At 45.1% G+C, this 15266-nt stretch overlaps 1 protein-coding gene across 1 annotated transcript; it reads right to left on the minus strand.

Annotated features, from left to right (window-relative positions):
* Nucleotides 1–370: 370 nt before the first annotated feature.
* On the minus strand, nt 371–7057 carry lhx1a (LIM homeobox 1a). The gene is made up of 5 exons (XM_034529045.1): nt 6888–7057; nt 4707–4930; nt 3784–4067; nt 1669–1834; nt 371–750 (listed from the first exon to the last, which is right to left on the minus strand). Exons 1-5 carry the CDS (start codon nt 7055–7057, stop codon nt 371–373), a joined length of 1224 nt encoding a protein of 407 aa, XP_034384936.1.
* Between the last annotated feature and the right edge of the window lie 8209 nt (nt 7058–15266).

Consider the following 15266-nt stretch of genomic DNA (forward strand, 5'->3'; position numbering starts at 1 on the left):
CAAAGAAAAGGGGGGACGGTTGAATGGGGGGCAGTTCAGCAGTCTCGCCCATTTTTTTTGTGAGTCCAGTTTTAGATGCAGGGAAGGGGGGGTGGGGGGGGGGTCCAAGGAGGCAAGTTAAACACCCAAACACAATACTGAAGACAATGTTTTTGAGCATTATGCCAGATACGCTTTCCCCACAAAAAAGATCAACAAATCAACTGGGAAAATAAATAAATAAATATGAAAACACAAAATAAAAGTTAAGTGGCGTTGCCCTAACCCTGTCGATATCCAGTTCCCTTTCCGACCCATCCCCCAACATCACCAAACCTCACCACCCTCCGTTACTGAATCTCTCATCGGTAGAGTCCTCTCTCTCTAAAAGCTACCACACTGTGCCCTCGTTCATTTCCGAGGGCGGATGGGACAGGTGGTTGTTGTATCCGCTGCCGTTCAGCGACAGTGAGGTAAAGGGCGGACTAGGGCCGAACACATCGGAGGAGATGCCGTGCAGGGGTCCTGGGATGCCGGGCTCTGGGCTGGGAGAGTCCCCCGGGTGGTGGGACATTATATCAGAGAAGCGCTGCACCTCGCTGGAGGGGTGGTGGCCCGGCAGGGGGTGGTCCATACCCCCGAGGGGGGTGCCCGTGGGGCCTGAGGAGGGCACGAATGGGAGATCGACTGGGGTCTGGGCCTGCGACGACGGAGGCCCCTGAGGGAAGAAGTCATAGTTCCCTCCCGGGCCGTAGTACTCGCTTTGATAATCTGCAGATCCAAGACGAGTAGAAAGAAAATCAGCGTTAGCTATAAGAACAATGGGTGAGCAGAAATGATTCATTGAATATACATAGCTTGATTTGTATTAGAGAGCAAGAGAAACCCTCGCATTAGTCACAGAGCACGTTACACTTAAATCAAAACTGCAATTGGGTGGGGAGAACAACGTGGCCACAGAATTAATTAAAATGGGGCCATTTCATCAGCGATTCTACCTACTGAGACAGATTTTTTTTCTTCAGTTCAGCAGAATATTATTAGACATTTGACTTCAGCAGAAAGGACAAAGGCCCGAGCACAAATGAAATTCTCTGAAAATTATCAGATATTTCAACGCATTTGAAGGGAGAGTGTGGCATCAAATCACTGAGATGTAAACTAACTTCATGTAAACCTGATTTATGAGAATATTCACAACGCTTTTAGTGTGAAGGCAGCATAAGAGCGGCTGGATGAGGTCACCCAAACTGAATAAGTGATTTTATTTTTTACAAAATTATTGAATATCCAAACTTGCCATCATGTTAAAAAAAATACTAGAAAATTAAATTAACACTATTCTGTGATTGTCCACTCTTACTTGTTTTTATTTATTTAATTTTGTGAAGAATTGTGTTTGAAAAGCTCAGAACGCTGAACCTTTTCTAGATGGTGCTGTGTTTCCTTTGAGTGGCAGCGCCTTAAGCAGCTTTACAAATACCTTCTTTTTTAATTCAATGTATGCTGATTATGGGATGGGTCATTGTTGCATTACAGCAGGATATGACAGAGTTATAGGACATAAGAGGAAATAAGGAAGAGACGCACATATTATTTTAAACATTATGTTAAATACATTGTGCCTGAATACACAGACAGGAAACATGATTTAAAAAAAGGCATAACTAAATATTTGTCTCGACATACCTCCATAGTAGGAGAAGGGCCCGTTGGGGATCAGCTCCCCGGGCTCCAGCCTGTCCACCAGCGTCCTCATCCGCCTCGGGCTCCGGAAGAACGCGTGTCTCCGGGCGCCCAGCGCGCTCAGCTGCTTCATGCGCCTCTCTTTGGAACGTCGGTTCTGGAACCAGACCTGAACGCACGCACGCACGCACGCACGCACACACACACACACACACACACACACACACACGCACACACACACACACACACACACATAGCTCATGTCACTCAGTACGTGCAGAGGCTTCTGACGCCATTTTGATTGCACGTCAATATTGTGTGTGCGAGATGGGAGGAGAGTGATACATGGAGGTGATGGCGAGGTGAGGGGCTGCTTTGGTGTGATGTTTTGGGCGCTAGAAATATGATATATATATATATATATATATATATATATATATATATATATATATATATATATATATATATATATTACTTTTTTTTCCACGTCGTGGATTTGTTTTGGAATCTGCAAATACACCTGAGTGTGTAAATTGTCCGCCGTACAAAGCAAAGTGTAATTAGGTGTCATGTTTACCTTGGCAGCCGCAGCGCTGCTTCTTATTAGAGTAAATAACCGGCTGTCTGTGTGTTTTGCGCCGTGCGTGATGAGCCGGTGCGTCAAACCCGCACGGCTCTGCGGCAGAGAGAACTGCGCCCAATCATCGTTACAGGAGCGAGAGTCACATCTAACCTCCCTAATGATCTTTTAACCCTCCATTTACTCCGACCGAAGGCTGCAGCAGCGGGGGCTTAAAATCTCCAATTAATACTTAATAGGAGGGTTGTTACCAATATATTACCGGCTCTTGGAGGTTATCATTTCCTAATCTATAGGCCGGCTTCCTTTAATTACGAGCTTCCCTTTCCCCATCATGCCCATACATATTAGATGCCTTACTTCACCACTTTCACTGTGTCGCCATCAATCTGCTCTGCTGACCCTTCTACCCGCAGCCGCGTGCACACCAACAGATCTGCTTTCTGCGACTAGGTCTGTAAATATTACTGATGGGTGATTTTGTTTTGGCTCATCCATTTATAATTCACGACAACAACGAACGAAGAAAATAATATTATCCCACAATAATAACATTTACTACAACTTCTACTACTACTCTACTACTACTACTACTACTACTACTAATAACAACAACAACAACAACAATAATAATAACAACAACAATAATAATAATAATAATAATAATAACAATAATAATAATAATAATAATAGTAATGTGTTGTCAGTTGTCTGTCTTGCTCTTTGTTTAACTTAATGTGGCCTTTCAGAGTTCCGAGGAGACAATCTGAAGACCCTTGAAACAGATTTCTGTCTTTCCACTTGGCTGGAGATGCTCACAGCGGCTAAACGTGGTCGCAAAACGTGATGGCAGCGCTGCGCCAGGACTCCCAGTGCTCCCAGCAGCGCTGTGCCAGGACTCCCAGTGCTCCCAGCAGCGCTGTGCCAGGACTCCCAGTGCTCCCAGCAGCGCGGCCAGTTGGCGACTTTGCCCCGTCGCCAGCGCCAAGAATCAAAAATACCCATATAAATTACCCGTTTCCAAATCAAGCCTCCGCGTGGCCAATCTTTGGCCTAATGAATTCAATGTGAGCGCGCAGTTTGAAGGCAAGAGGCCTCCTTTAAAGAGGGGTGAAGGATGTGAGGGGGTGGAGCCTCTCTGATGGGTTGAGGCCTGCACGGTCATGGCAGGCTGGCAGCTTGGCAGGGACATTTTTCCATAAAATATAAGCTGTTACATCACACCTTTTAATGGGTGCGTAACACCCCATAAAACAGAGAAGGCGCGAGCCCACCTCCTCGACCCGTGTGTCCCCTGAATATGAATATAATCTATTTCAGACAGAATCAGAAGATCCACGTTTTTATGATTTACAGGAATAGTTGGGGATTGTGACAGCTACCATTAAAATGATGGTTGTTGTTTCTGTCCGGAGAACATATATATATATATATATATATATATATATATATATATATATATATATATATATATATATATATGTATGTGGTGGATAATGAATGAAGCCAGAGTGAAATAAGATGAGAGCTTCCTTTACCTGTATGACCCTCATGTTGAGGCCGGTCTCCTGGGCCAGCTGCTCCCTGATGTGTCTGGTGGGTTTGGGGGTCGCAGCGAAGGCCGCCTTCAGGGTCTCCAGCTGTTTGGCCTTGATGGTGGTCCGCGGGCCGCGCCGCTTCCCTCCGAGGTTCTGGTCGTCGTTCTCGTTATTAACCGTTTCTTTGTCGGACAGGGCGGCGATCTCCGTGTCCTTTAGGACCACTTCGTCCTGGAGCTGGTCTTGAGAGTCCGGTGATAAGCTGGGGTCGCTGCATGCCGTTACTAGAGAAAGCACATGTGCACATTAGACATTTCTCCAAAACATAATCAGGCTCCAGTCATAAAGAACGAATATATATATATATGTATATATATATATATATATACATATATATATATATATATATATAAGACGGGGACATTATTTTCACTTGTAAAAATCAGCTGATGCGTTTTTTCTCTTCTATTAAATATACTTTAATATTAAATACAAACTGCAAGGCAACGTAATACAAATCCCCACATGACGGATTATGGCGCACGCATTTAGATGGAAGACCCAACTACCTTGCTGAGCAGTGAAAAAGCTTGAACTGAAAAAAAATAAATAAAAAAATATATATACATATATATATATATATATATATATATATATATATATATATATATATATATATATATATATATATATATATATATATATATATATATATTGAGCAACAGACAATGGTCTGGTCGGTGTTGAATTGTAATCTCTGAATGCCGTCTAAGTCCTGGTCATGGAAATGATGAAGCCACTGCGGGCTGAACACATCACATCCATCACAATTTACCCGAGCCTTGCCTGGCGCGCGCACACGCACACACACACGCGCGCACACACACGCACGCACACACACACACGCACGCACACGCACGCACCTGAGAGGAGGTTGGAGTCTTTTACACTGGCATTGTTTTGGTAATCGTCTTTGCAAACGAACTTGTTCTCGTCGATGACGTAGAGCTCCTCGCCGGTGGACAGCTGCTTGTTGCACATCATGCAGGTGAAGCAGTTGAGGTGGAACACTTTGCTGCGGGCCCTCCGGACCAGGTCGTTGGGAGAGATGCCCTGCGAACAGCCGCCACACTTCGTGCCGAACCTTCTGCGGGCGGAAGGAGGAGATCGTTATTATATTTTCTTATCAAATACATAGTATACACACATAATCAATAATAACGGTTTGGTGGCCAGGCGGAGATGAAGGGACTCAAGGAGCCGTGCATGACTTGACTCAGTTTAGCTTTCCAAGTCACGTTTTCTCTGAACAACATCTTTACAAGGTTTATAATACGGTGTAGATATGAATTAAATCTGTATTGATCAATTACATTTTTTTTTACATGACAAATTATAATCTATAGATAAACTCCAGTGTCTTATTATATTATATGAAGACTGAACTTTTAAAACGCTTTTTGGCCTGATGGTATTTCCAGAATTAATGCTTAATAAATAACAACAACAACACCAACAATAATACTAATAATAATAATAACAACAACAATAATAATAATAATGATAATAATAATAATACAATTTCTTAAATTCTGTTTTTGTATGTAATGCAAAGTTTATATATATATATATCTATATATATATATATATATATATATAGATATATATATATATATATATATATCTATATATATACAGCTCTATATATCTATATAGATATAGATAAGCACAGGTTGGGCAATGACGCTCTGTAAATATATAATTATTAAATAAAATGCAGGGCTGTTGCGCAGGAGATCAAATATTTAATTGTTTCAAAATGTTTGAAATAATAACATGTTCTCTCCTTCCAACAGAAGCCATTGCTCAACTGTCTCGACCTGCTGATGTTAGTTGTTTTAGTGAATGTATTAGATGTCCCACCCGTTTTGCATTCCTTATAATACCATATAATAATATAATACCATGTGTATACACAGTACGTTTGAGGATGAACTCAAGTGAATATAGAGTTTTAGTTCATAGTCTCACGCAGCAGCTGCTGTGGAATAATAATGTCCCATCCTGCCATTGACTTCACGGTTAAACAATGTGTATTGAGTGGTGTGCACTGCGTGTTGACTGCACGTCTGTGATTGCTTTGTCTGCGGACTTGATCTTTTCAACTAGTTTACTATTCAAATCCACTTATCACGTCCTCCTCAGTCGGACTGAGCAAACACACCGGGCAGCGGCTCCTCTGGCCGGGGTTTGATCCTGTGCTCCCCCGGCTGCCTGCGCGCTGTAAAAAAACACACCCCAAGTGTGATTTCCTCGATATCCTAACAACCCCCCCCCCCCCCCCCTTCCACACACACACACACACACACACACACACACACACACACACACACACACACACACACACACACACACACACACACACACACACACACACACACCCCTCTCTCCCCGCTGAGAGCGAGTGCACACGCGTTTAATGTTGCTGCCCCTCTTTTGTTGTGGTTTAGCATAAGAATCCAAATTAACAAGCTTTTAATTACGCGCTCCTAATCAAAGCTTATCGCCTCCAAGTCCTCGCTCACGCCTACAGGCACGGACAGGTCGGGCTACCCATTTATTTAGAGAATAAATAAATAAAGCAGGAGATCTGCGTTCGTTGTCAGGACTTGTAAATCCGGTGTGTGTGTGTGTGTGCAGTCAACAGATGTGCTTTTGTATTCCTATTTTAACTATTTGTCTGAAAAAGCATGAGAGTCAGTCTGGGTTTTTAATAATTACTGGCATGAAGTCAATAGTATAAAAATAGTATACAACTCATTTAAAAGTTGTAAATAATATAGAACCCCCAAAGCAATCATAAGACTTCAAATGGTTCTCAGCTAAATATAATTCAATTCAATTCAGTTCATAATGTTTGGCCTTGAATGATAAATGTTTACCATCGTTTGCGTGAAGCCCCATCACTATTTGTCCTGCTATTTAAATGTCTTTATGCTATCATTTCTCACTGCTTCCACAGTCCAGCTCTTGGCATGAAATCAGACACATTCATAAACAGAAACACAGCTGATGAGTTCTTCTGTCTCCTTCCCCGATCTTACCTAAAGAAATCATTTTTGCAGTACAGTCTCCCCTCTCGAGAAAAACATTTCTCAGTCAAATTACATTTGCACTCGCAGCACTGCACGCACTTGACGTGCCAGGCTCTATCCAGCACGTTGAGCAGAAAGCGGTCCAGAATAGGCCTCTCGCAGCCGGCGCAGTGGACCATGGCTTTGGTTGGGCTACAACCCCACGAATGAAGCGCGCACACACACAAACAGAATCAACAGCACAGGCCGAGCATTGACCGGGTATGTGCTGTTCTCCTCCTGAAGCTCCCGGGCCAATGTGCGCGGAGAAGCCGATCAGGTGTCACCAGTTTTCTCCCTGCATGCGTAAAAAGGCTCAGCGTCCAAAGAAACACGCGTCCTCTCTCAGGTGGAAAAGAAAAAAAGGAGAAAAATTAATCAGTCCTTTACTGGATCCGGGGAAAACGGCGAATTCAACCAGAAGGTAGAGTTCAACCCGGGCAGCTGAAGATCGGCTCAGGCGAGGAGACCGGAGCCAGTGTGGTTGTCCCGGCGCTCTTGGAAGTGACGCATCGGTTAGAGGAGCGTCGTGTGCCAGTCAGTGTTGGAAGAGGCGTCTAATAAAAGGCTTTTAGGGCAGAGCTGTCACACAACAAGACACGCACGCCCATGGATAACTCAGTGTACTTGGACATGACAGCGTATCCTCTGCACAGAAGCCGGCGAGAAACAAAATCACACACCCAAAGGATTTTCTAAAAAGAGTGTTTTCCGTCTTGCTCGATCCGATGGACGTGCAGCTTTTGGCGGAGGGGGTGCTGCGAAGCGCCGGCGGCTCTGATAGTAGTCAGTGTGTATGCTGGGATGCCCTCGGTCTCCAGTACCGCGTGTATGCTGGGATGCGCTGGGTCTCCAGTAAACTGTCTTGCTCCTAAAGCTCCAACCCAGCCTTATTCCCAGCCTCCTGACGTCAGGCTGCGCCGGGACCAATCAGCGCCGCGCCATGCCAGCAACCATCAAGCCGCCCCATCATAACCCAGCCAGGGCTCTGCCTGCTATTTATGCCACGCACTCAAGACACCAATTGTCAAGAATTTCCCTGCAAACTGTCATATGTTAGTGAATGTGTTTGGAGGAAGCAGCCGCGGCGGAGGGAGCGACGCCACTTCTCAGCTGCTGAGCCAATGGTCTTCTGGGCACGAGGGGGCACGGAGGAGGAATCTGAGCAGGTAGATACAGGCTTCTTCAGGGTGAAGGGGCCGGGGGCGCATATTACATGCGGGCTCCCCGTTTACTCACGTGCAGTTACTTTGCGCCAGAAGATTACGCACAAGTCGGGCATGTTTGTCTTATTGTTCGAGAATAACTGGAGCCTTTTTTTTAATCATCAACAAATCAGCTGTCCTTTAAAATATAGAATATGTACTGCCTGCGTTGCACGTGCACGCATCATCCATAGAGCTACATGTTTGATTACACAGCAGCAAGCTGTCTGTCATGATCGCGTTATCGTTCTCCTCTGGGTGCTACATCACAGAATGTCTTCTGCTCATTAACATCTGTGTTTCTTTGCGCAAAGCAGCACACCTAAGCACGTTTCTCTTTGGTGTGATGGAGAGGAAGCCTGGACGCGAAAGACAGAAAGGCTCTAAAGTTGACAGCTCGCGCAGCTCAGCCCGTCAGGAGCTCGCGGCCCAGACACCTCGGACGATTCATTAGGGAAGTCCAATCCAATTCAAGTCCACCTTAAATAAATAACACCTTGAACCTAACAGCATTCTGGATTATTCACCGTCATTCAGCATCAAAGAGATCAGTCATGTTGTGTGTTCAGGCCTGCGCTCTCTTTTATGACTTGTTTTATTTTGGCTCAATGAACATAGATTGTCTACTTGTTTGTTGAATATATCCAACTAAGATTAAAGGAGTTTATAGTCATTATTATTTTTAAACGTTTACTCAAACTGTTCTATTGTGGCTCGTGTCACAATAAATGTAATTACAGTAAGACAATGTTATATTTGTCTTGTAAACAGAAGCAGAATAAAACAGTTTATTTCTGCGCCTTAACACGGAATCACGCTCAATAGATGCGCACTTTTAGCAGGAAAAAAGCGACCGAGGAAAGCCGTTAATTGTCTCGCAGTAGCCCGCCAGCATCCTCTTGCTTTTGGGCTGCTTCTCATGCAAAACGGCCGGCCGGCCCCGTCCAGCTGCCTCCCGGAGTCTGGGGAGCGGCCCTTCAACAGGACACGTGTCCGTGGCGTGAAGACAGAGACGCACGGACTCCATCTCTCTTTCGGTCGTTGTTTTCTCTTGCCCACCTCTTCAGGCCCACCTTCTCCTCTCCTCTTCTTTTCTCTTGTCCCTATGTGTGTCTGTCTGTTTGTGCACGCGCATTCTGCTGAGCATCTGGTTATGTTTCCATCCGAGAGGCGGAGAGTGGTCATTGAGCTCCATGACAACGGGGCTGGCCATAGTTATACACATAGGGGTCAATACGCAGGACTACAACACCTTGTTTTTTCTGCACTAAAACCTGCGGGAGAATCTGTGAATAACCCCAGAAAGCCTGCGGTCTGCAGGCCTCACGCTCCCCACTGCAAACAAACGTGTAAGTGCATCATGTAAACAAGTAAAGTTGTTGTTATTTCCATTTGAGGAAGATGCCTTGATAGTCTGTCAGTGGGGATAATCTCTGCCTGATTTAGAATAAGCCAGAGAGAAGGAAAAAAGGCAGCTCACAGAGGCAGATTAATCCAAGAATAGAAGGAAATCAAAATATAGGCTTAAAAATATCTCAACTCCCCTCCAGGCAAAGACACTATTAAATGCAAAAAAATGGTTTTAACCTTACCACTGTAATCCCTCAATAGCAATAGATTATTCCCACTCATTTTCATTTTGATGCAGACAGAAGTTGTAAATTGGAATTTGTGGCCCAGTGTCTGTGCTCAAAATGAAGAAAACTAAACTTAGTTTATTTCTGTTCGTCCTCAGAATGACTGCAGGTAGATTACTGAAGACAGGCTGGAAATGAAAACGTACATGTACATACACAAATTAATTTAACATGTATATGGTATTGTTGTCCACTGAGAGAACTTTTATTTGATCCACATTATGCATTTTCTTCTAGTTGTGGCTAGTACTGGCCATGGCACCTCCGATAAGAGAAGGGCTATTCTGGTATCAGGGCCACAGTAGAGCAGCCCAGGAGATTTGGGCTTTATGAAGTGCAGACAAGTGAACTGGTACACTGCGAGATAATTAATCTGAGATAATGAATGAGGCTGCGAGGATGCATGCAATCATTAATTCTAATCATGGCACGTTTATTTGTCTCCCCTCTCTCCTCCAGGCTCAGTTAAGAGACACAATGTGACCACAACAATGTGTGAGATGCACGGCGAGCTCTTTGGAATGGAGACTGCAGGTGACGAGCTGGGTTGGGGACAGAGGTTTGAAATATGAGAGAGATATAAAAGCGATATCTTCTTCTGCGTGTAGTTTCAGCGGTGCGGGGCTGTGTGACATTACAGCCGGGCCGGGGAGGCCGGGCAGGCTGCGGGGGGACAGACCGTGACTCCGGTAATACAGAGAGAAATATCACCCCCGACTGGAGCTTTGATCAACTGAGTGTACCGGGGAGGAGAAGGAAGAGGAGGGTGGGGCCCCGGTCCGCTGCTCCGCTCAGCGCTTTGCAGCCTCTCTACAGGATTTGTTTTTTTTTCTCTTTTCACAAAGGAATTGCAAAAAGGCGCTGATATTAATAATTCATAATGTGACACATTGATAATTATAGCTTATGATTGCGCTTATTTTAAGAATGACCATCTCAATGTCGGATATATTTGTATCTGTAGTCCTATAAAACGTCACTTATGGAATAGGGGAAATTATTCAAAGATATCAAAATGTGCATATTTTGAAAGAAAGAAAATTAGAGGAAAATTAAAATCTATGAAAAAATAATAAACTATTGTATTTGATTTTATATCGCTCCCCCTGAGAGGTTTTGGACAAGTGTGCCAAATCAATGTAATGCAACATCAATTACATTGAATTCTAAACAATGTTTTTTTTTTTGTAAAACGAAAACAAATGTTATTTGAATTTGTTCTTCTTTTTTTTTGCCCAATAACAAAAAGCAGCGCATACTTCGCGCATGCACAGAGAGCTGGTTTAACAATACGTAAACTGTGCGTTTCATTCCAATTGACTACATGTGTCACATCCCCCCCCCCCCCCCCCCCCCCCCAGCAGACAAGCATATGCCAATGTGAACTCATCGTGGATTATTGAGCCAACAACCAACTCTACGCAAACATTTTCCAGACTTTCCAACTCCGGTCCGGCCTTTGCTCAGAGAAATCCAATGGGATTTATAGATCATCTCCCTACAGCTGTCTCTTCTCAGCCAGTCAACCCCCCACTTCATCCACACGCGCACGCACGCGCACGCGCACACTAGCCAGTATTCGTTGGTTTATGATCCGGCCTCCAGAACCACCCACATCTAGCGACACTCTCTTCACTGTCTGTAGGTTTTCTCAATGAGATCACATGCTTTGGTGAATTTGGGGCTTTTGGGGTCCACAGCAGTCCCCCCCCCATGAGACCCCGAGGTCACCCAGAAACACGGACACCACCACTAGAGTCCAGCTCACTCCTCTAGGGGGCGAATTCAATCCGGGTAAAGAGAGGGCTCATGCAACCATTACTACTATTACTATTATATTGTGTGTTCCTTAAATCCATGTTGTAGCTGCTGCTATGTCAGTCAAGCTTTGGAAGGTCAGCGCATTGCACTCATATTCAGGTTTAATTATTGAAGAATAATCTGTGTGTGTATGTCAAATTACATTTGACAAGTAATATGCCCACATTGATACTTGCTATAGTCTCTTTATAGTTATAGTTATATAAGTATATAGATACAATTACAGAAAAATAGAACTCTAGAAAATAAGTAAATATCCGTTTTCTCAATTTTTTGTTGTTGTTTTATACAAAAATAGGTCATCTGATTCAAAATGCTTTGCAGTGCATCGGCCAGGAGGTTCTCCTGTTCGATAACCAGAGAACATCATAGTTCCATCATATCCAACACATATCCGGACTGAGGTTTGGTCAACAAAAACCCTTCACAACTAAAAACGGCCTTTTCTTCCTCTCTCTCTCCCTCTCTCTCTCTCCCTCCCCCCTCCCTCTCCCCCCCCTCTCTCCCTCTGTCCCCCCCCCTCTCTCTCTCTTTCCCTCCCTCCCTCCCTCCCTCTCCCCCCTCCCTCTCCCCCCCCTCTCTCCCTCTGTCCCCCCCCCTCTCTCTCTCTTTCCCTCCCTCCCTCCCTCCCTCCCTCCCTCCCTCCCTCCCTCCCTCCCTCTCCCCCCTCCCTCTCCCCCCCCCCGCTCTCGCTCTCCCACCCCCGCTCTCCCCCTCGCCCCCCCCACCCACCCCCGCCCCACACACACTGAGGACCGGGCCCGCATCAGGGCCTACATGGGAAGCAGCCTCTGAAGCAGTTCCCCTAGTTCAGATTAATGCTCCTGCGCGTTTATTGTGCAGACGGGGTGAAAGGGCTCGGATCACTAATGATTATAATATAATGTGCGGCGATAACCACTCCCTTTGAGATATGATCTCCGGGTGGCCAAAGCTCTGGGGACGCGCTGCGTGCTGCACAGCGGCAGATAGCCGCCGCCAGCCTGGGGAGAGGGAGAGCTGGAAGCCGCTGATACCTGCATTAAAATAGAGCAGCATGCAGCTTAACCATTCACCTGCTGCTTATTATGTATTTATTAACGGAGAGACGTTATGGTTAAGTTATCAGCGCATGTTTAGTCAGGAATATCCGTCTCATGTCCGCCTCGAAGTGGTACACCCTGTTTTAGTGCTGACCACCGAGTGAGTTCATTATGGAGCACGGAGTGGAAGGCCCCGTGGAAAAGAGACCTGAGCTCTGTTGACAGCTTTTAGGAGGAGGTGGATATGAAACATGAATTATTACAAACACATTGGAATTGTAATACGAAACAAGAGGAACATACAATACGAAGTGCTGTTCTTAAAAGTGATTTCATTTTCAGAATTCAGCTACTTCACCATTTCACCACTTCCTGAAGACCCAACCCTTCTTGTGAAGTGCTGATTGCCCTCCAGCGAGTTTGCTCTGCTGCATGAATTTATTCAAACAAAAATCATTCATTTGGCGTAAAAAAATCAAAGAATTGAAGCAAAATGTAGCATATTTTCAAGCATTTTTGTTACAGCAGTTACTGCTGCTTTAATATATTTTATACTTTCATATTTGGGTTTTGACGGTTGGCAGGGAGCCAGAAGTGAGAATAAAACCCGCAGCCTACCTCTACTTCTAACCTCTAGATATCCCTTGAATTAAACAGCTGCACGGGCCTCACAGTGAGAGCCAGGGGGCAGTCACTGTTCTTCCTCACCCGACAGGACGACTGGAGAAGCCCATATGAACCGAGACATGAGGTCACGTCACATAGAAAAGAACAGCGCAAAAGACAACGCGCACGAATCCAACGCGCACGGACATCCTTTATAATGACGACATCCACTGATCAATAACACACAACGCAGTCCTCAACAACACATGATAAAAAAACAAGGTGGGAGAGAGGAGGAGGAGGAGGAGGAGGAGGAGGAGTGGAGTGAGTGATGTCGCTGTGCCGCATATCCATCTTCATTGGAGCTTTGTGTGCGCAAAAAGCAAAGGCGCGCATAAGGTAAAGCCGCATCAAAGCCGCGGCTCTATTTTTATATCCAATAGATCAGCAGGCAGACAAAGCTTTATTTTCGCCAGGAGAGAGATATTTTACCTCTGCCTTACGGTTTTATGTTGGAGAGGTGTCAGCCGGGGGAAATGGATGGCTAATGCATAGGCAACGCGCTGCTCGCCTCAGCATGCATGTCAGAGGGGGCCTGCAGGGAAGAGCAGCGGGGATTTAGGGCCCCTGGGGGCCCAACACGGGGGACTGAACACTGGGGGGGGGGGGGGGGGGGGCTCCACTCATACTGTAGCTCATAACACATAAGCACATCTCAGTTAAACCAATGCATGAGTTTGCCAGTATTTGCTTCTTAATCCAGGGCTGGTCCCCGTGTTTATGGGGCCAAAAGCACAGCCCCCCCCCCCCCCCCCCCCACACACACACACACACATTTTACTTTGTGTTATCATAGGTCGGACTGCACGGTAAAACTTGTGAGAATAGGATTGGGATGTGCTGATTACAATACAGGTGAACAAACCAGTAAGCGTTGTTCATTTCCCATAGTGACTCAAATGTAAATGTAATGTAATTTATGTTGTCATCATCAAGTTTTTTTGTGAATGTTGGCACTTTTCTGTGCCAACATTCACATTTCATTTAGTAATGCAAATGGTCAAATTTAAAGACGTTGAATAACCTTTAATAATGTATACGCAGTGTCATACAAACAAATGGGTTGGGATCAGCCTTGAAATCGTCACATGAGCTGAATCTACTTCAGACCCCTCGAACACATACACAACTATTAGCCAGTTGTTAAAATCTTATGCACTGCTCACTTCCTGACATGAATGCAGATTCCTCACCACACGCTGCAAAGAGTTAACGAGATTTACAATGCCGCTCAAAACACAGAGCTTCCCTGTCATATTTCCCCCTCATGCTAAATAGAAATCTTAAGAAGTAATTGGAATTTACTGCATACCTGAATAACTGCATATAAATAAGCACACATTTCATCGGGGGGTTCACTGACACTGTTTGGTCGCATAAAAACTGCTGCATACATTATAATACACAGCAAATAATCTTATTTTGCTGGAGCTTTTGCTACATGCTTGGGATTCCATCCAAATTACGGCGGATTCAAACAAGCGTTTTCAATTTATTAAACCTATATGGGCAACATTTCATTTTAATGGGACAATTTATTTCTGGGAAGGGATTATCAGGGGTTGGTTGAAACCCCGGCAGTGTGTAAATCTGACACTGTTCATGCCATTTACGGCAGGCAGCCCTCCCTTAGCTCAGGCCTGGGAGATCCTGGTGCCTCGCAAAGACCTCGACCCCGTTTCCTCGTCCTGTGGCGGAGAAGCAAAACTAGCTCATTGACTTTGGCCATGGCTCCCAGACAAATTCCTCAATTCTCAACACCTTTATGAGCCTGCATGCGCTTACTGAATTTGGTGGAGGAGGACACAAATCCTCTGGATGGGATTGGCAGTCATGCCCCCGGTCTCTCGGCCTGACACGCTCGGGATGTAAAGTGGTCGTCGACGGTGCGACCCCCCCGGTCGAGAGGGCTCAGCGGATTTAGAGATAATGACATTGCCGCCTCTATTAAGATTCACATTAACCATTTCACCACACGACCCCATTTCCCTTTGTCCT

Source organism: Cyclopterus lumpus, chromosome 25 (assembly GCF_009769545.1).
Source record: "Cyclopterus lumpus isolate fCycLum1 chromosome 25, fCycLum1.pri, whole genome shotgun sequence".
Taxonomy (NCBI): Eukaryota; Metazoa; Chordata; class Actinopteri; order Perciformes; family Cyclopteridae; genus Cyclopterus; species Cyclopterus lumpus.